The 22,506-nt window shown below is 33.8% G+C and overlaps 1 protein-coding gene across 2 annotated transcripts; it reads left to right on the forward strand.

Moving 5' to 3' along the window:
* Positions 1-12,483: 12,483 nt before the first annotated feature.
* On the forward strand, positions 12,484-21,830 carry LOC114335150 (uncharacterized). 2 transcript variants are annotated; one of them, XM_028285324.2, is made up of 4 exons: positions 12,484-12,655; positions 16,568-16,705; positions 17,166-17,427; positions 19,811-21,830. In XM_028285324.2, exons 1-4 carry the CDS (start codon positions 12,521-12,523, stop codon positions 20,269-20,271), a joined length of 996 nt encoding a protein of 331 aa, XP_028141125.1. In that variant the 5' UTR covers positions 12,484-12,520; the 3' UTR covers positions 20,272-21,830. The 2 variants fall into 2 exon arrangements, with proteins under 2 accessions (XP_028141125.1, XP_028141124.1); XM_028285323.2 differs by having other exon boundaries at positions 17,166-17,439; positions 19,811-21,829.
* Positions 21,831-22,506: the final 676 nt, after the last annotated feature.

Consider the following 22,506-nt stretch of genomic DNA (forward strand, 5'->3'; position numbering starts at 1 on the left):
CAATCTACAATGTTCCGCACTCAAATACCATCACGCACTGAAATGTCATTTTGAAGAATAATTATAACCTATATTAATCAATTAGTTTCAAGCTGTGATAATCGTCTTCATGGGATAGTAAAAGTTGACGTTAATTGTTGGGTTTTACTGGTCAAACGAATATATTCACAAAGAAATCGACCATGCATTTATTCTATAAAATTTACATTATCCATGCATAGAAAAAGTAAAAGTTTTTTTTCTTCTGGTGGGAATTCTTACAGAAAATGTAATTTCTGATAAGTGTTACCGATTATGAACAATAATATCACTTATTGTATACCTAGTGAGCGAAATAAATTGAATCTAAAAATATAACAAGTATTAAACCAGGAAGATATTTTAAATATGTGATGGATTCGAATGTTAGTTGATCACGTGCGAAACCTTGAGTAGGGGAGGAAGTATGCTTTTGCAGTTGCTCGAGCGTTATGGGGACCTATTGGGTTGTAAAGATTAGGTCCTAAAACCAAAAAAATAGTTAAGTTTTTCATTTTAGTGAGGACTTTCCATTTTTTAATTTAATTTCTCATTTCCAACAACCGTTTTTGCCAATTAACTATAGCGCCAGCTATCCTTAATTCGAAAAATTTATCGAATAAAAGTTACTTATTTTTACGTAAGGAAGCCAAATCTGCAATGAAAACGCTGGACGGAAGGGCCGCCCGAGAACTTTATCGTACCGATCTATTATCGTTATGGTACTAGATACTGGCATTCTATAAAAATAACAAAATTACTCGTTATTTTGATATTTTAGAAACACATTCTGTACTTGAAAGTATTTTATGGTTCTACGCATCATTAATTCCTGCATTTGAGAAAATGTTCGATGCCATATTTCGGGGACACACTATAGATGTATAGATTATTGCATAAATCAATAGAATATTATAGTCATACTTTCATTTCAATTTAGTTCATTTTTCTGAAAAAATAATAGTTTACAATATTTGCATTTCATTCTATTTCGATTAGCCAGTCAATGCGCGAGATTAAGAACAAGATATTATCTCTGAATTCTATCCTACTGCATGGATTTTAATGAAATTTTGGGAGTAGCCTAATATTCTAAATCAAAGTATATCCTGTTAGGTCTGGATCCCGCGTATGAAAAAAAAGTTGATTAATAGCAAGCTGAAAATTTGTTAATAGCTTAAGGGTGTCTAGTTGGATAAACTTTGATATATGGGAACACTGGAACAGGGGCAGTTTTAATTGTGGAACAGGTTAAAAATTTGGAACGGTCACACCACGAAAACGGCACATTTATTTTGTCCGACAGAACAGACCTAAACTCTCCGAACAGAGATTAAACTTTCATGCAAAAATCAGACTGCTATTTATCACCTGTCATAATTCCTGTCATTTGACATATTCCACATGTTCCACTCATTAAAACGCCCGTTTGGTGATAAATAGCAGTCTGATTTTTGCATGAGAGTTTAATCTCTGTTCGGAGAGTTTAAGTCTGTTCTGTCGGACAAAATAAATGTGCCGTTTTCGTGGTGTGACCGTTCCAAATTTTTAACCTGTTCCACAATTAAAACTGCCCCTGTTCCAGTGCTCCCATATATCAAAGTTTGTTCGACTAGACACCCTTAAGCTATTAACAAATTTTCAGCTTGCTATTAATCAACTTTTTTTTCATACGCGGGATCCAGACCTATATATGCTATGGCGCTTTTATCATGGGGGAGGTTCCCACCACTTCTCAAGGGTGAAATATTTTTATTTTCGAATTACATGGAGAAAAAGGAAGATTTTTAAGAAAATTTAAAAATTCATTCTATAATTTGATCACATGTTTTACAAAAACAATTCATTTTAAACCCGTTCAACTTTTTGAAAGTAGAAATAACACTATATTAAAAGGTATTGCAAAAGAAAAACAATGCATTTAAATTATGGTGGATGGGGAGTTAAATGTATATACTATTCATTTTTCCTTAAAGTACATTAGTCATATATTTTTTTTGCACCATATTTCGCTTAGTTTGTATGTAACCGACATTTAACGGTGCTCGTTTTAAAAACCTTTTCAAACACTACAAAAGGTGTTGGTAGCATTATACACCTAAAACCTACCGTTCCTCTGTTATTTCAAGTTGAATACACCAATTTGAGCATGCACCAAAAAACAAACTATTTTCACCTACCATATCTCTTTTTGTATTATAAATAGAACATTTATGAAGGAACGAATCTCTTTATTATTTATAATCTAGAAAATGTTTTATATAGTGTTTTTAGTTCGATGCATAGTTTTTAAGGTATTCACAAAAAATCCGTCCGAGAAGGTGTCATTTTTCAATGAAAATGGCAAATTTTTAACTACGCATAACTAAAAAAGTATTGAGTTCTCAAAAAAAAGTATGGACCAGTTTTTGCTTAGAAATAGGTTCTTTAGCCACTTCCGTGCTTATTTTGACCAACAAATTTTCCACCCCTTTGAAGAAGTGGGAACCGCCCCAAGATAAAAGCGCCATAGTATATAGGGTAGATTTTGTTTCTTGAGCTATTCCCTACTTACTGTGAAAATATCAAGTACATCAGTGTAGTAGGATGGAATTCGGAACCAAACACCCTCATTGACTGCCCTACAATATTGCTCTGCTATGATCGCGCGAGAGAGGACACACATAAGATTATAGCAAAATTTCTATTTACCGTAACTTTTCGAGTTTTTGAGCTACAGCAATGAATTTTATGTCATTGGAAAGGTAATTTTGCATTCTTTCAAAATATGTAAAAATATACAGGGCGTATCTAAAAAAATTAAGATTTTTTATTCATTTCCGGTTCAACCGGAAGCCATATTTTTGGTAAAATTTATTGTGATAATAAATAATCAAGTACCATATATGTCTACAAAATTTCAAATTTTAGTTTGTATTAAGAAGGAAGTTACGGGCACTCGAATATTTTTTTATAAAAAATTCATAACTCCCCTCCTATGGGGAATTAAGAAATCTGACTAATGTCATTCAATTTACTGATAGGAAATCAACAATATGTCTAAAAATAAAAAAATTCCTTGGAGCCATTTTTGAGAAAATCTAGTTCAAATTTATGTCAAATTTTGACCCCTTAAATATAGGCAACCTGTAACTTTTTCTGAAAAACGATAACATCCTTCTTATAGCCCCATCTTTAGGCTATATAACGGCTTTTTCAAATTAAACTTATCTTAAACAAGTTTTTAGATAGGTAAGGAAATGTGTCGGGTGGGCGTTCGGCCATGCTGGCCGCCATTTTGAATTTGGAAATGTCAAATTCCGTATTATTATTTGCCTATTGATGAGCTTACTTTTAGTTGAATTTCATTCATTTCGGTCAAAATTTGCAAAAATGAGCCCTAAATAACCCCCCTATTTCGGCCCCCCTTTGAGAGATTTTTTTAAAAGCTTAGTTTCTCGACAAAATTCTCTTAAACTTACTCATACCGAATTTCATCAAAATCGGTACGGTAGTTTTTGCTGGGCGGTGGCGACATACATACGTACGTACATACGTACGTACGTACGTACATACTTCCGACATGTTTTTTTTATTTGCTTTTTAGACTCAGGGGGACTGAAAACGTCGAAAAAAAGTGAAATCTGAAAAAAATTTTTTTGCACGATCCTATAACTTTATCTATTATACTATACTACGTATATAGTACGATAAAGTAAAAATGGGGGCTCCTATTTAAGATTTTAAAGTAACGCCTCATCCCACCTCCGTGGGTGGTCGTGTTTGATGTCATTCGATAGATTTTAAAAAAATATTCAAATAGTAATAGTTATTTATATATTATCTACTCTATCTCATATTATGTATAAGTTTTTAGTTTGTGAAAACTGTCATTATAGATAGCAGTGCGTAAAGGATTTAAAGTGTGCGTGAAGTAACAATGTATTTTAAATGGGATTTACTTTTTCGCGCTGTTTTTGACACACTTTCATATAATCAAATATCCTTAACTTTCGCGTTGTCATGGTGATGACATGTTAGCAATAAATTACAACACAAGTTTTGACAGTTTTGTGGTTTGAAAGAAGTTAAAATTTTTAAATGTCAAAGTTCTAAAAATTGTAGAATAGAAATGAATTCCAGTGACAAAGAGTTACAGTTTTTACAGTACACTCGCTCTGCTGTCGCTCGTGCTCTAAACATCGCGTGCGTTCGCAAAAAGCATACTTCACGAATTGTTTCATAAATAACTATTATGAAACAGTTCGTGAAGTATGCTTTTTGCGCACGCACGCGATGTTTGGAGCACGAGCGAAGCGAGTGCTATACATCGCGTAAGTGCGCAAAAAGTACTTCACGCACAGTTTCATACAATATTTTATCTACGATAAATAAATTAAAAACTGCAACTCTTCGTCACTGGAATACCTACATTTCTATTCTACAATTTTTAGAACTTTGACATTTAAAAATTCAAACTTCTTTCACAAAACTTTTGTTATAATTTATTGCTCATATGGCATCACTATGACAACACGAAAGTTAAGGATATTTGATTATAATTATGAAAGTGTGGCTAAAAACAGTGTGAAAAAGTAAATCCCATTTAATAGTTATTTATGAAACAGTTCGTGAAGTATGCTTTTTACGAACGCACGCGATGTTTAGAGCACGAGCGACAGCGGAGCGAGAAGCTCAAAGAGCTGGAAGAATTCGCTGTAGCCATAATTACCCCTCCGATGGTACCTAATGAGGCTGCAACGTACGTAAGGACGTTTATGGTCCTCTCTGAACGAACTGAAATATATGATGTCTCTCATATTCGTTTTACAGCGAATTCTATTTAAATTTAGTTCAATTATATAAAGGATATAAACCCGGAAGATATTGTAATCAACCAAATATTACGTTATACACATCTAGTGAAATAGTAAAAATTTCGATTAATTATAAATTAATTAAAACTTTGGAGTAGGTATCGTTAACAACTTTCATTTTCCAAAAAAACTTCCTTTTTGGCATGAATCGATTTGTCTCACAATCCATGCGTAATGATGACATTTTTTGTAACACTGTGTATGTTTGCTTTGGCTATTGCTCGATTTATCGTTGTTTAATTAGTGTGTATTCGCGTGCACAGATTTGTAGCATTGAAGGTTATCGGCCTTTTCTATTATAATACACCTTGTCATCAAATGCTTTCTCCAAATTATACCATTCAGTTAAATACTAACATACATTTGTGTGATTCGGATTTTCTTTTGTTTTATAAAGGAGTATAAAAAATATGTAATTTTGATTAATAATTATGGTAGGATTAATTAAAAAGAAAGGCGTTCAATTGGAATGGTATGTAACAGTGAAGAAGTAAGAAAGTATATGTCAAAGGTAATAGGTACTATAAATAGATCCTTTAGTAAACTGTAAGGCAAGCCGCACACCAACGAAACATGAAACGTAAAACATGAAACATGAAACGTAAAACACGTTTCATGAAAATAATTGAAACCAATGAAACGAGTGTGATTCGTGCTCATAAAATATTTTTATTTTCGGAGAGTTTCATAAATGGCCGGACGTTTATTTATTTAACAGTGTTTTATTTCCATGAAACGTGATTTACGTTTCATGTTTCTTTGATGTGCCTGCATTAGTAGAAATGCTTCATATGAACTGAAAGAAGAAATGTTTAGTGCGCTGGCACATGTAGATAAAAAGTGGTTTTAACTATCTCAACTTTTTTAACTTTATTTACTTAACGGGAAGTATAAAAAAGGACGCCAAAGAATGTTCCGACCATCATCGTACAATTGCCCTGATGAGCCCACAATCTTAAAGTTTTTGTTAGAGAGAACAGAATATTTGCGAAAGTAAACTCTGAAATCAGTGAGAACCAATAAAAGGCATGGGTAGCATAAATCCGTTGTTTAGCATTAATGTATTAGCGCAATGCGCAAAGGTGGTTGGATCTAATTATGACCTACTTATATGTATGCTTTATAGACGTTGAACAGAATGGGAAAAAGCAGAGAACTTTTGACCACTATTAAAAAGAGAAAACAGCATATTTGGGATACATAATTAGAAATGATAATGCGATAATGGCCTATACAGAAAAATGCAGGCGGGTGTGGGGTAATACTGCACTTTGGTTGCATTGGTGGTGTATTGGCTAAACGTGCAGGGCAGGGTATGGTGCTGATAGAAAAGGCATTCAGGCATCAAATATCCAAAAATCTTTTCAGGCCATAATAATGAAAAGACCTTCTCCAATGATATAAAAAACTTATACTGAAATGATGGCATCTCCTGAGGTAAAATGTGCTGGAAGTAAAATGAGCCTCCGTTCGGATCTCCGGGTGAGGACTATCTCAGAGGGAACATCATTACAGGTTAGAAAAATCAGGATAGGGTCTTGGAATCTTGGTAGTCTTACAGGTAAGAGTCTGGAGTTAGTGAATGCGCTCAAACGAAGAAGAGTTCAAACTGCTTGTATTCAAGAAACTAGGTGGAAAGGATAAAGGGCGAAAGAACTAGGTGAAGGATACAAATTGTGGTATGTAGGGAGTAGTAACACTAGAAATGGAGTTGGTATAATTGATGATAGTGAAATGAAAGATAACGTAGTAGAAGTTGTAAGAACGAGTGATAGAATGATGTCAGTGAAATTGGTAATTGATAAAGAGGTATTGAATGTTGTGTGTGTGTGTGTGTGTGTGTGTGTGTGTGTGTGTGTGTGTGTGTGTGTGTGTGTGTGTGTGTGTATGCTCCTCAAACAGGTCTGGGTGAGAATGAAAGAAGAGCTTTCTATGACCAGTTAGGAGACGTACTGAGTGATATTCCAGCAGAGGAGAAAGTTATAATAGGAGGTGATTTCAATGCACATGTGGGCCAATAAGCCAAGACAGGATATGAAACAATACATGGAGATGACATGCTTGAATTAGCAACAGTATTGGATATGGCGATTGTTAACACATTCTTTAAAAAGAGAGAAACTCAACTTATTACCTACAAAAGTGGACAACATCAATCCCAAATAGACTACTTCATGATAAGGAAAGAAGACATACGTGAATGCAAGAACTGCAAGGTAATAGTTACTGAGACAGTAAGCCAACAACATAAGCTGCTTGTTCTGGACATCGAAGTAAAAAGCGAAACTAAACAAAAATATCAGAGAGGACCACAAAAAATCAAGTGGTGGATGCTAAAAAATGAGAAAGAAGGTATATTCCGGGAAAGAATAGTAGAAAAAATATGTTGGAACATGAAAGGAAGCCCTAACACAATTTGGAGAAAAATGGCCAAATATTATTAGAGAGACGGCTATTAAAATACTTGGGAAAACGTCAGGAAAGAAGTTTGAGGATAAAGAGACTTGGTGGTGGTCAAATGAAGTACAAGGAAAAATAAAAGAGAAGGGAAAATTATATAAAAAGTGGCAAGAAACCAGATCGGACATAGATCTTCAAAATTATATGGTCTCCAAAAAGGAAGCGAAAGTAGCAGTAGCAAAAGCTAAAGCAGAAGCGTATTCAAACCTATACGATCAACTTGATACCAGGGAAGGCGAAGCAAAGATATATAAAATAGCCAAACAGAGAGCAAAGAAAGCAAGAGATTTTAATCAGATTAGATGTATCCGAGATGAAAATAATAAAATACTAATTCACGAAAAGGATGCCAAAAAGAGATGAAGAAAGTATTTTGACAGTTTATTACATGAAGAATTTGACAGACAGCCTGTGGAGTTAACGGAGACAGTAACAGCAATGGTTACCAGAATAACAAACCAGGATGTGGCTCAAGCGCTTCAAAAAATAAAGAAAGGAAAAGCAGTCGGACCAGATAATATTCCTGGGAGAGCATTGGGATAGACAGGAATAAGTTGGCTAGCAGGTCTATTTAATTGAATTATGGAAGTTGGACAAATGCCAGACGAATGGAGAAGCAGTATATTAGTACCTGTCTACAAAAACAAGGGAGACATACAACAATGTACAAACTACAGGGCTATAAAACTACTTAGCCACATCATGAAAATATGGGAAAGAGTAATTAATAGACGGATACGTGAAGAAACCGAAATATCCGATAATCAATTTGGCTTTATGCAGGGCAGACCAACAGCAGATGCAATTTTCCTTTGTAAGGCAAGTGATAGAGAAATACAGGAATAAAGAGACCAACCCTCATATGGTATTCACTGATCTTGAGAAAGCATATGATAGAGTCCTCGAGAGATTCTGTGGTGGGCACTCAATAAGAAAGGAATCCCTGGCGAATATGTAAAGATTGTGAGAGATATGTATGAGGGTTAGGACAGGTGTGGGAGAGACTGATAAATTTCAGGTGAAAGTAGGATTGCACCAAGGCTCGGTGCTTAATCCTTATTCATTCTCATTAGTTTTGGGCCAGATAACAGCGAAACTACAGGGTAGCATTCCATGGTGCCTAGTGTATGCTGATGATGTAGTGTTAGTAGGAAATAGTGAAAGAGACTTAGAACACAAACTGGAACAGTGGAGACAAGCTCTGGAGGAAAAAGGTTTAAAACTTAGTAGGACAAAAACAGAGTACAAATAACTACAAATAAAATGGTATCTTTGGATGGTGAAATCATTGTGAAAAGCAATAGTTTTAAGTACCTAGGATCGGTATTGCAGAGTAATGGAGAAATAGATGGAGATGCATGCAGTAGAATTAGGGCTGGATGGATGAAGCGGAAAGAAGCGAGTGGTGTGTTGTGTGACAGAAAAATTCCAATGAAGCTGAAGGGAAAATTCTATAAAACAGCCATAAGACCGGCTATGATGTACGGAACTGAATGTTGGGCAGTGAAAAAGAAAGAGGAACAACGAATGCATGTGGCGGAAATGAGAATGCTTAGATAGATGAGTGGAGTGACAAAGAAGGATAAAATTAGAAATGGGTATATTAGGGGAAGTCTAGGTATGGCACCAATTGATGCCAAAATGAGAGACCATAGGTTAAGATGGTTTGGTCATGTTCAACGTCGAGACGTTAATCACCCAATACAAAGAATAGCTGAAGTGCAGATTCCTGGAAGGAGTAGGAGAGGAAGACCAAAAAAGACCTGGAGGGAGACCATAAGGCAGGACATGTTGGTTAAGGGGATTAACATTGATATAACCCAAGATATAATTGTGTGGAGAAATGCAATTAGGGAAGCCGATCCCGCATAGGGATAAGGCAAAGAGAATGATGATGACTTAGAAATGATAAGTACGCGTTATTACAGCTGATTATGAAGGTAAAATCGAAGGTCATGGTAGACGATAAATACCCTGGCATTAAAACTTGACTGGGTTAAACACACCGATGCTTTTAAGAACAGCAGAATTTGCATTGGTTATAACCAACCTTCATTAGTGGAGTCGGCACTAGAAGATGTATGTAGATAGACTTTGAATAAGCATTGGATAAAGTCCAACACCACATACCTACTTGCCTTTATAGATATACAAGACGCATTTAATAACACACTACCAAATTTTCTGTATGATGCAGGAGCATTAAAAGGAATATACGTTACCGTATGAAACTGGATCAAATCAATGCTGAAAAATAGACTGATTCTAACAGACTTGCAAGAAGAGGAGATTTTGGCTAAAATAGCTAAGTGGTGTCCACAGGGAGAAGTGCTTTCTTCCCTCCTGTGGTCACTCCTGGTGGATGACTTCTTCAGTCGCTCATTCATGCACAGGGGGTAGACGTACAGTCCTTTGTGGATCATCTAGCAATTACGGTAAGATAAAAATATGATAATGTTTTATACAGGACACTCAAAAAACATTACTAGGTGGTCCGACAGGGAAAAACTCTCCGTCAATCCTCGTAAAACTAAAAGCCATCCTTACTGTTCCTAATAACAGTAAGGCCAGTATACAAGCAAGTCCCAACTGGAAGAAGACCACACGGACTCCCTCGACTTCGATGGCGAGATAATATAGCAGGAGACCTGAACCCTATGGGCGTGGAGAATTGGATAGAGGTTGCTCAAGACAGAGAACAGTGGAGGCATGTTGTCGAAATCCACGAAGGATTGTAACGCCACGGAGTAAGTAAGTAAGTAATCCTAGTAAAACAGTAGTAGTCAGTTTCACAAAGAGATGGGACCTAAGTAACATCTGAATGCCAGCTCTGTATGGAGAAACGGTCAAAAAGACGAATGAGGTCAAATATCTAGGAGTACGAGTAATGCTAAATAAGCAGCTTAAATAGAATACCATTTGGAAACAATAACTAACAAAGCAAAGCTTTCCCTTTTTAAAATTTCAACCATGTCGAAGAATACGTGAGAAAGCAAGGGGTATGAAACCCAAACAGATGTAGGTACTGGCTATATATGATTGTAGTCAGACCTATGATTACGTATGGCGCACTAATATGGTGGTCTAAATGTAAACAAAGAACTACCAAAAAGAGCTGTATAAGCTTCAGCTAAATTATGACAGGAGTGATGTGGACTACCCCAACTGCCTTCATGTAGGCCATACTTAACCTCACTCCATTACATATATGGATGAAGAAGGAGACGAAGGTACGAGCATACAGACGGCAGATAAGATGCCAGGAAGTAGGGCAAAAGGATACCGGGATCAAATCTGGAGAGATAATTAAAAATCATTCAGAGTTGGAAATATACCAGATGCAATAAAATCTAATGCAATGAATCGAATAGGATTAACTCCAAGTTAGATTAGAACTTACTTCAAGATCTGATTTGGATCGGACAAAGTAACAAATTAAGTTTACTCTGGGTACCTGGACATACTGGTATTGAAGGGAATGAAAAGGCGGCTTACCAGGGGAGGTAAAACACTCAGGAAAACTGAAATGGATAAGCTTCCGGCCTTTGAAATGCTTATCATGGACTAATAGAGTAACTAATGTACATCTTTTAGTACGTAATGCTGCAAAAAATAATTCACAGAAAAATAAAACTCAAGCTAAGATATATATATATATATATATATATATATATATATATATATATATATATATATATATAATATTAATCTTCTTCTTCTTTTGCCCTTTAATTCTGAACATAGGCTTCTGCCAGTTTCTTCCATTCACTTCTGTCTTGTGCTTTATGTTTCCAGTGTGTTACTCCTATCTTTCTAATGTCATCTCCCCATCTCATCTGGGGTCGTCCTCTTGCTCTCTTTCCTGTCCATGGTCTCCATTGTTGTATCGTAGTATTCCACCTATTGTCCGTTTGTCTGGCGTTATGACCTGCGAAACTTCATTTTAGCCTGGCTATATGTTGTTCTGCGTGTGTCTTCATTTTTTTATCCATGTTTGCTTTGGTCAAGGTCCATGTTTGGCATGCGTATGTGAGCATTGGGAGTATGCACTGGTCAAACACTCTTGTTTTTAAGTATTGTTAGTATTTTTTATTCTTTAAATAATAATATAATTTTATTCTCTAAAGACTAATATTAATCTAAAAAGGGTAGTTCCCTAGGTTGGCTGTATACCATATAGTTAAAAAACTCAAACATGAAGTAAAAACCACCTCTATGTAATTGGTATATTTATTAAAAATTTTAAAAATCCCAATGGATTGAAAAAATGTGTTTAATTCAGAACGTTTTCGGACCTATCAGTCCATCATCAGTGAATCTAAAATAGAATAAGTAATCCCACTAATAAAATTGAAAGATGGTTGAAATTTTAAAAGTTAAAAATGTGGTTATGATTACTTACTCGAATACTTGTTAAATAGTCCCAGAACCAAACAATGGTTGAAATTATAATTCAGTCTACATTATGTTGTAGTGATATTGAACAGGCTAAACGCCGATGTTAAAAGATATAACCTCCGGGAACATCGTGAAAACCTGGAGGTTATATCTTTTAACATCGGCGTTTAGCCTGTTCAATATCACTACAACATAATGTAGATTGAATTATAATTTCAACCATTGTTTGGTTCTGGGGCTATTTAGCAAGTATTCGAGTAAGTAATCATAACCACATTTTTAACTTTTGAAATTTCAACCATCTTTCAATTTTATTAGTGGGATTACTTATTGTATTTTAGATTCACTGATGATGGACTGATAGCTCCGAAAACGTTCTGAATTGGACACATTTTTTCAGTCCATTGGGATTTTTAAAATTTTTAATAAACATACCAATTACATAGAAGTGGTTTTTACTTCATGTTTGAGTTTTTACTAATATTAATATGTAGATTATAATTAATCACGAATTTCCGGTTTTTAACCACGATTCAATCGAAATCATCTCATTCCTTGTTATTATGACCTAAACACTTGAATATAGCATTTTTATGGAAAAAAAGTATCATTGTATCAACTTCCTAATAGCGTAATTTTTAATAATCCACGATTACCTACTCCCATAATATCATTGATTTCCACGTAACGGTCTACCGCTCCACCTACCGCTTCTTCTTAATCTTGGTATAAAACAATTCTTCGCGTTTTCTAAATGAAACAACACCTTGGAACGTGTTGCTGTAAACATGTCTAAGAAAAATTATTTGTTTATACGATGCATTATTTTTCTGTGGGCGACGGGGTGTGTAGTGGTAGCTGAACACCAGAAAAGGGACGTGCATAGAATCATACTTCAGGAAAGGGTGCCTAGGAGTCATAAGGTAAGAAAAACAAGATATATTACGTGTGATTTGGAATTGTTTACTATTTTATTTTTGTTTATTTTTTTTAACTTTTTCAAATATTTTGTTGTGAATATATCGCAAATTATTTGATAGTCAAAGTGTAATTTTTTTTAGTCAGTTACATATCTAGAGATTCGTTTGTTAGATATTTAGTTTTTGTTAGATTTATTTTTATTCCTATTTCTTTTGATTTTGTAAAGCATGCCTAATAGCATTTCCTACAATAATTGTTCTCTGTCTTTTGCTATTAACGCAACATCACCACAAAATCTCAGTTGGTTTAGGTTTTCGTCATCTATTTTCACTAATTTATTTGCCCTTTCTAAACATATCTCTATAGAGCTAAAGTAAATAGCTTGGGTGAGATAGAATCTCCTTGTCTCATCCCTCTCTGTAGTTTTATCTTTTCTGTTTTTTTCTATTTTTACTTGCTATGTTGTATTGTCGTATTTATATACTTAATGATTTTTACCCAAATTTCTATTGAGTCAAATTCCTTCTCGTGATCTACCATAGGTATTTATACTGGACCCGTTCCTTTCTTTTTTGTCTCTTAAAGTACATATATTTACGTGTGTTTTAAAATCTTTAGTTTTTTATTTTTGTTTATTTTTTTTAATCTTTTTTAAATATTTTGTTGTGAATATATCGCAAATTATTTGATACTTAATCAAAATAGAATTTTTTAGTCAGTTACATCTAGAGATTCGTTTGTTATATATTTAAATTTTGTTAGATTTATTTTTATTCCTATTTCTTTTTATTTTGTATTGAGGTTTAATAGCATTTCCTGCAATTGTTCTCTGTCATTTGCTATTAATGCAACATCATCACAAAATCTCTAATGGTTCAGGTTTTCATCGTCTATCTTCACTCCTTTATTTGCCCATTCTAAAGTTCGAAACATATCTTCTCTACAGCTAAAGTAAATAGCTTGGTTGGGATAGAATCTCCTTGTCAAAAGCCTCTCTGTAGTTTTATCTTTTCTGTTTTTATTCTATTTTTACTTGCTATGTTGTCTTGTCGCATAATATACTTAATTATCTTTGCCCAAATTTCTATTGAGTCAAATTCCTTCTCGTAATCTATCATAGGTATCTATACTGGACCCGTTCCTTTGTTTTTTGTCTCTTAAAGTACATATTATAGAGAGGTTCAAAATTATTATGGAATAAATTCATTTTTTTGAGAATCGGTCACTTGCGAGAAAAATCTCAAAACAGGTCGATATTTATTTTTAAATTACATATAATTTTTTGACATATACAGGGTGTTAGTAAATAAGTATGAAAAATTTTAAGGGCTAATTATACATGAAAAACTAATGCCAGTTTGCTCTATAAACATATGTCCGCATATGCTTAGTTTCGGAGATACGGGGTGTTGAAATTTTTATTTCAAACTGCCAATTTATTTATTGCTCTAAGACCAGTTGAGCTATGAAAATGAAATTTGGTGAGTTTTAAGAGGTAGTTATTACGAATTTTATGACATACAATTAAGAATTTTGTATTCATCATTGGCGCACCTACGGGCAATGGTCTGAATTATTTTAAAGAAAAAAATAGTACGCCACTGAGATATTTCGAATTAGAAATTATTTTTAAATTCCACGTCTAATTTATGATAAAAAATCTTTCTTTCCTTTTTTTCATATGATGCACCGTTTTTATGCAGAAAAATAAAACATCTTGGCGCATATTTTTCATTTCTTAATACATCATCAATATAGTAATACTAAACTAGAACAATAACAGAAAATATTACTAATACCATTTCAACTAGGTACAAAGCTGCAAGAAATGTTTAAAATGATCTCCTTTACAGGTAACAGAAGAATTTTATATTCATCATTGGCGCGCGTACGGGTAATGGTCTGAATTTTTTGAAGAAAAAAATAGTATGCCACTGAGATATGTCAAACTAAAAATCATTTTTGAATTCCTCGTTCAATTTACGACAAAAAATCTTTCTTGCCTTTTTTCATATGCGGCGCTGTTTTTATGCAAAAAAATTAAACATCTTAACGTTTACAAAGTATTTTAACTAAGTTTCTATGCATATGTAAACTACCTCAAATACTTGGTAAGCGTTAAGATGTTTTATTTTTTTGGATAAAAACGGCGCCTCGTATGAAAAAAAGAAAGGAAAGATTTTTGTCGTAAATTGAAGGAGGAATTCAAAAATGATTTTTAGTTTGACATATCTCAGTGGCGTACTATTTTTTTCTTCAAAAAATTCAGACCATTAACCGTACGCGCGCCAATGATGAATATAAAATTCTTCTGTTATTTGTAAAGGAGATCATTTTAAACATATCTTACAGCTTTGCACCTAGTTGAAATCTTATTAGTAATATTGTCTGTTATTTTTCTAGTTTAGTATTATTATGTTGGATAGTTCTTGATGATGTATTAAGAAATGAAAAATACGCGCCAAGATGTTTTATTTTTCTGCATAAAAACGGTGCATCATACGAAAAAAAGGCAAGAAAGGTTTTTTATCATAAATTAGACGTGGAATTTAAAAATAATTTTTAATTCGAAATATCTCAGAGGCGTACTATTTTTTTCTTTAAAAAAATTCAGACCATTGCCCGTAGGCGCGCCAATGATGAATACAAAATTCTAAATTGTGTGTCAAAAAATTCGTAATAACTACCTCCTAAAACTCACCAAATTTCATTTTCATAGCTCGACTGGTCTTAGAGCAATAAATAAATTGGCAGTTTGAAATAAAAATTTCAACACCCCGTATCTCCGAAACTAAGCATTTGCGGACATATGTTTATAGAGCAAACTGGTATTAATTTTTCATGTAGAATTAGCCCTTAAAATTTTTCATACTTATTTACTAGGTAACACCCTGTATATCACACCAGTGACGTCATCAATATTAACATAATAATTGTTTATACAGAGTGTCCAAAATAATTTGTTTTAAATTAAATTAATTGACACACAAAAACAGAATGTATTTTATTTAATTCAAAATATATTTTAGTGCTGTCAGAAAACAGAAAAAATTCTTATTGGACAAAAATAAACATTGCTTTTCGCATAAATTCAATGTTCGAGCTCCCGCTCGGCAGCATTTTTAAATTACATATAATTTTTTGGCATATATATCACACCAGTCGTCATCAATATTAACATAATTGTTTATACAGGGTGTCCAAAATAATTTGTTTTGAATTAAATTAATTGACACACAAAAAAGAATGTACGTAATTTAATTAAAAATACATTTTGCTGGTGTCAGAAAACAGAAACAAATATTTATTTGACAAATAAACATTGCTTTTCGCATAAATTTAATGTTCAAGCTGACACTCGTCTGCCTCTTGGCAGTTTAAACATTTAATTTAAGTGAAAAGCAATGTTTATTTGACAAATAAATATTTTTTCTGTTTTCTCACAGCAGTAAAATATATTTTGAATTAAAAAAATTAAATAGATACATTGTTCTTTTTTGTCAATTATTTCAATTAAAAAATATTTTTTGAACACCCTGTATAAATAATTATTTTAATGTTAATATTACTGAATAGAGAATTGAATAACCTTTCAAATGAGCTAGGACACAACCCCTATTCTCATTTAAAAAAATCATCGATTACGTTATCCCTCCCAGATGAATGACGTCACTGGTATAATGTATATGCCAAAAGCTCATAATTAAAAAAAAATCGACCTGTCTTGGGATTTTCCTCCAAAGTGGCCTATTCTCGAAAAAATTAATTTTTTCCATTTTTTTGAACCTCTCTGTATATTCTCGTCTTCCTTTTCTTTTTGTCGTTTAATATATTTTTGTAAATATTTTCTTCGTAAATACATCATCATGGTAGCAGAAACTTATAAAATTAAAATATGCTATGACACTTTTAAGAGCCACAGTCATCACAATCACAGCCGAGGAAAGAGGAAAGGCCACGGTCATAAACAAGGAAAGAGGAATAGCGATGAATCATATTCCCTTAGCGTTGAAGATAACCAAAGTTTTGAAGACATTTTCAAGAATCATAAGGTAAGCATTTACTTTTTTAACTACTTTCACTAGTCCAAAATCACACAATTGGATAATGAAAAAAATTATTTTCGTAACCAATTCCCTTTTATTCCAATTTTTTCTTTAACTTACTGCTGTTTTGATGTAAATATCGTTAAAACTCACATTAAACAAAGTATAACTGAACAGATTTAACTGAAAGACTCAAGGTCACTTGTACCGCATTAACGAACGTTGCCGGATTTTTTCTTCGCGGTTGCTGATAAATGGGTTTTACTGTACCTGATCCACCAAATTCTACAACGATGGCCTGTACGATTTAATTAACACACCATAATGCAACCAAAGTACAGTATTACTCCATACCTTACAGTTTATATAGTTACACTAGTTATGTTTTCTCTTAAAAAATACATGATTACTTTGCTTTTTGGTAATTACCTAATTCTGATTTTTTACTAAAATATATTTCTTTTAGAATCACCACCAACACCACAATGATCCAATATTTACTAACCCCCACTTCGGATCAACCTTGGATCACCAAGAATCCAGGCATCATCCATTCAAAGAAGAACTCCAACCTTTCTACGGCAGCGAATGGACTCCCATTAACTATGAGAACCAGCATTCCCATGAGTTACACCACAGAGAAAAAGACAGAAGAACTAAGAGAAGACCTAAGAAACCTAACTATAAACATCCCCACAAGCATTATGGCGACTATGTTAATTCTCCAAGTAAAGTATTAGGTAAACCATTTATGTAGGTATAGCGTTAAAAGGCCTTTTTGATTACTTCTTCTTCTTCTTTTTGAATAGACATGACTCTGTTTTTTTCAATGTGTCTCTAGTAAATTGTTGTTCCATCGTTTTCGTGGTCTTCCCACTGATCGTCTTCCTATTGGGGCACCGTCTCTCGCTGTCCTTTCTACTCTATTTGTTATCATTAGACTTATGTGGTCATTATATTATATTCTTCTGTTTCTTACCCAGTTGTTAATGTTGTCCACCTTGCATCTCCGTCGTATATCTGTACTTCTAATTCTTTACCATAGCGTCACACCATCGATTTTTCGAAGGGTTTTCATCTCTGCTGTTTCGAGTAATATTTTTATCCTCTCTGTGTCGGGTCGTGTTTCTGCCGCCTATGTCACTATTGGTCTGATGACTGTTTTGTAAATTCTGCCTTTAATTTCTTTTCCGATATTTTTATTTCTCCATATATTGTGATACAGGCAACTTGCGGCTTTGTTTGCTCTATTCACTTGATCTTCCACTTATGTTTGGAGCCTTCCGTAGCTAGATAGTGTGATGCTTAGATATTTAAACTCCATCACTTATTCTATTATCTGACCCTCTAGCTCTAATTTACACCTTATTAGATCTGCTGTTATAACCATGCATTTAGTCTTTTTTTGGGGAAATTAACATGTTAAATTTTCTGGCGGTTATGTTAAATGTGTGCAGCATACGTTGTAAATCATCTTCACTTTGAGAGATTAGTATTGCATCGTCTGCACAGCAGATTATTTTAAGTTGTTTTTCTCCCATTTTTGATATCCTTTTTTAGTACTTACTTTTTTTATTATTTCATCCATGATCAGATTGAACAATAAAGGACTCAAGGAATTCCCCTGTCTTATCCCATTGCCAGCTTCGATTGGGTCAGTTCTCCTTTTATTGTGTTGTTAGGCCCATTGGTCGATGGATAATTTCCATCGTTTTCTGTTCTTAGCTTCCAGCTTCCATCGTGATCTCTGATTCCCATCTCGCTGACATCTTCCATCACTACATCTCTCCATTTATTTCTTGATCTTCCTCTCTTTTTGCCCTCAGGTACTCTCCAACCAATATTATTGACTTGTCTATTACATTGCATTCTCCCCAGATGTCCGAGCCATTCTAGTCTACATTTTTTTACTACTTTTGTTATTGGAGGGTTAGCATACAATTGGTACACTTCTACATTAGTTCATCTTCTCTATTCTCCCTCTACTACTTTTCCACCAAACATTCTAGGAAGTATATCTGTTTTCCATACTTCCAATCTGTTCTGTATGGTTTTGTTCATAGTCCATGTCTCGGCAGCGTAGAGCATTGTGGATCTAATTATAGTTTTTTATACTCTTATTTTTGGCGTTAATTATTTTTTTCGTGGCCCCAGCACATAATATGTTGGTATTGGTCAGTCTCAGGATGATATCAGTTTCTTCCTTAGATGTCTGGTCAATAAGGGTACCTAAGGGCATAAATTCGCCCACCTTCTCGAAGTCTACAAATGATCCATCTTCCAACTCTAATTTAAAGGAGCCCCTGATGTTTATTCCTTTTTGCTTGAGATTTCCATGTAGGTACTTGGTACTTTCAGTCCCATTTTAGAGTTTTCCCGAATCAGTCTTCTTGCTATACTTGCCAGTTATTTTCCATTTCATTAAATGAGAATCATCTTCAGCAGTATACGCTGAGCATTGGTTTACGCTTCTATTATATTATTTTTATTGTTTCATATGTTGTGATTATTGGTAGACCCGTAATTAATATGTTATTTCTTTCTTTCCATCTGTTTTTCAATTATTTCTACTTTCTGGATTATTTCTGGATTTCTAGATTATTTTTGTTTTTTTTTTTTCTTCTTCCAATCCTTACTTTATCTTTATATGTATTTTTTTTTCAGCGCTTTCATTTATTATCTATATTCTTTATTGTCTTTCCTGATTTCTTTCAATTCTCCCATCATCTTCTCTAACATATTGATAACGTCGTCATCATCCTCTGAATCTTGTTCCCTTGGTTTTCTTTTGTTTGAGGTTTTTTGGCAGCTTTTTGCTCTACAAGGTGAAGTTGACTCTTTATATTTCCTCTTCTTGGCTTCTGACGCATAATTATCACTATCCGTGTGCATCATATCTGTTTCTAAGGACCGCGAAAGGAACTAGGCCCGCTTCAACCGCTCAAAAATCCAGTTCCTATCAGCCCTTAGTTAGCAGAAATATTCTTGACTTTGGCAACGTCGCAAATCTAAACCTTAGTTACTCTTATCGCTTTATATATTAGTTTTTTTAACTGTTAAATTAATAAATTTACTGTTATCTACTTGTATACCGTTGTCGTTTATTTTTAGGTAAGCCATTTATAGAGTTGGGAAACTCTGAACATTTAGGATCAATCCATCACTCAGGTCCTTCTAACAACCTTCCACCGACGTTTCCATCATCTCTCGAATCGTCCACATTATACCCTCCCATAGATGTTCTGTCGACATTTTCAGCGTTAAATAAACAACTACTTGAAACCAACCCTCCTAATCTTGAAGATGGTGAACCAAAAGAAGACCCCGATCGTTTAAAAAACCATAAAAGCAGCTACGACGTTCAAGAAAGCGTGGCTTCTGAACTAGGAACAGTAATTTATATGCCAGACACTACACCTGCAGAGTTCAGCCCATTGGAGTTCTCTCACCAGGGACCTTCATTTCACCAGGGACCTTCACCTCACCAGGGACCTTCACCCTCCCTGAAATTTGAAGCCAAGCCCAATACGAGACACAGAGGAAGTAAAAAATTTAATAGTCGATTCTCATAGGTTTATTTTTTATTTCCGTTGTAAATTATTAATGATTTTTAATTCTACAATACTTGTAGGAGAAATCGACGATATCTACTGCGTCTATTTTGCTCTCCTAGTGAATGTTTAGTGATTATAATACCATATGTAGTTCCACTTACTAGCTGGTCGGATAAGTAACCTCCTTTGACATGGAAAATTCTGCAAAACAGATGTCAGTCATCCTTCTGTCAGTCATTCGTCAATTAATCTCATCCTTCGAGCTGAATTTTTTATTTCCGAATCATCTCTTCAGATTTAGGAACAGATAATAATCGTTTGGGACCAAATCGGGAGAATAACCCGGATTAGAAAGCAATTCGAAGCCCAACTCATGAATTTTTAACATTGTCATAACGCTCGTCAGTCATTGCATTGTGTTGAAGAAACAATTTTTTTTCTTGTGCATATGAAGCCGTTTCTCAATGAGTTCTAGCTTCAGTTTTATGCTTTTATTGATATAATTGACTTTTTCAAGATAGTAAATTAAAATTATGCCTTTGCAATCCCAAAATACAGTGGATATGACCTTTCCCACACATTGATCGACTCTTGGCTGCTCCTGAGCACTTTTGTCGGCTACAGCTCACTGACATGCGTTCATTCTGCTCTCTGGTGTGTAGTAGTGCATCCAGGTTTCAATAATCGACCCAAAAATCCGTCGAATTGTGATTCATAAGGTCCAAACACTACTAGAACGGTCACAGGATTATGTTTTTGGTCAATATTCAGCAAACGTTGCACCCATCGACAAGATAATTATTTCATATTCAAAACTTGTTCAAAATATGACTAGTGCGCTTTTTGCTAATTCTTGTAGCCTCTGCCAATCCACGCACCTTCACTTTACGATCAGCTGAAACCACGTCTCTACATTTTCCGGTGTAACTGCATTGGTGGACCGTCTACTATAGTTCATACCAAACTCTTCTTTCAGTGCGTCATTCATTTTGACGTCATATAGGATTGTCGCAAATCATTGCATGTTTTAGTTAAATCTGACAGTTGTCAGAATCAATATTTATAGAAATTTTTGCCAGAATATTAATATTTAAAATATTTTAATGAAAAAACAAATAAATATAAAATAGAATTTCACTATACAATGTCGGAATATACCAATGTCATTAAATATTTTTATATTTACGTCGTTGAAAAATTCTAACCTAAAATTTTAATTGTCATTTTACCCGTTGGCATTGTGAAAGTACTGTCACGATCGATTACTTTTGCTAATCTATCTATCTAGCTAAGTTCCTAAACTATAAAATAAACGGATCAAGGTCTATGTGAAATCCAAAGATTAAAGTTTAGTTGGTGAACATTTTCCTCATTACATGCTCCTTTTTTTTTCTTTTTCGTTGTCAACAAACATTCTGAAACAATTTCTATAACATAAGTGATATTCGAGAAAAAATCTCAATTTTAATAACACTTAGAATGGTTACTGTCAAAATGTACCTATATTATTGTTTAAGGTTAGTTTGAGAGAATTAAAAAGAGGCTTAGTTGTACAGAAAGATATTTATTGTTTTCTTATTTATGTAATTGTTGAATTTTATCTTTGTTATATATTTTTTGGTAATAAAAATGATCAACAAAATCTTTCATTTTAATTTTTCTATAAATAGTTATTTATGAAGCTAATGATTTATGAAGTATGCTTTTTGCGAACGCACGCGATGTTTATAGCACGAGCAACAGCGGCTCGAGTGCTATACATCGCGTAAGTTCGCAAAAAGTACTTCACGCACAGTTTCATACAATATTTTATCTATGATAAACAAATAAAAAAAACTATAACTCTTCGTCACTGGAATTCATTTCTATTCTACAATTTTTAGAACTTTGACATTTAAAAATTTTAACTTCTTTCAAACCACAAAACTGTCCAAACTTTTGTTGTAATTTATTGCTCATTATGTCATCACCATGACAACGCGAAAGTTAAGGATATTTGATATATGAAAGTGTGCCAAAAACAGTGCGAAAAAGTAAATTCCATTTAAACTACATTGTTACTTCAAGCACACTTTAAACCCTTCACGCAGTGCTATCTATAATGACAGTTTTCACAAACTAAAAACTTATACATATTATGACATAGAGTAAATAAAGTATTTTTTTATTAATAGCATTTAAAATGTTTCCAGAAACAGTTTCTGTAACACAGCTTATAGAAGAAAAGGTATTATGCATCAGAAGACATGAATG

Source organism: Diabrotica virgifera, chromosome 9 (genome assembly GCF_917563875.1).
Source record: "Diabrotica virgifera virgifera chromosome 9, PGI_DIABVI_V3a".
NCBI lineage: Eukaryota > Metazoa > Arthropoda > Insecta > Coleoptera > Chrysomelidae > Diabrotica > Diabrotica virgifera.

Excerpts from the sequence above, each read along its gene's own strand:
- LOC114335150 (XM_028285323.2), top strand. The coding sequence starts at position 12,521 with ATGTCTAAGAAAAATTATTTGTTTATACGATGCATTATTTTTCTGTGG. Across the intron at positions 12,656-16,567 it reads GGGTGCCTAGGAGTCATAAG|AGCCACAGTCATCACAATCA; the intron begins GTAAGAAAAACA and ends GACACTTTTAAG. Across the intron at positions 16,706-17,165 it reads ACATTTTCAAGAATCATAAG|AATCACCACCAACACCACAA; the intron begins GTAAGCATTTAC and ends TATTTCTTTTAG.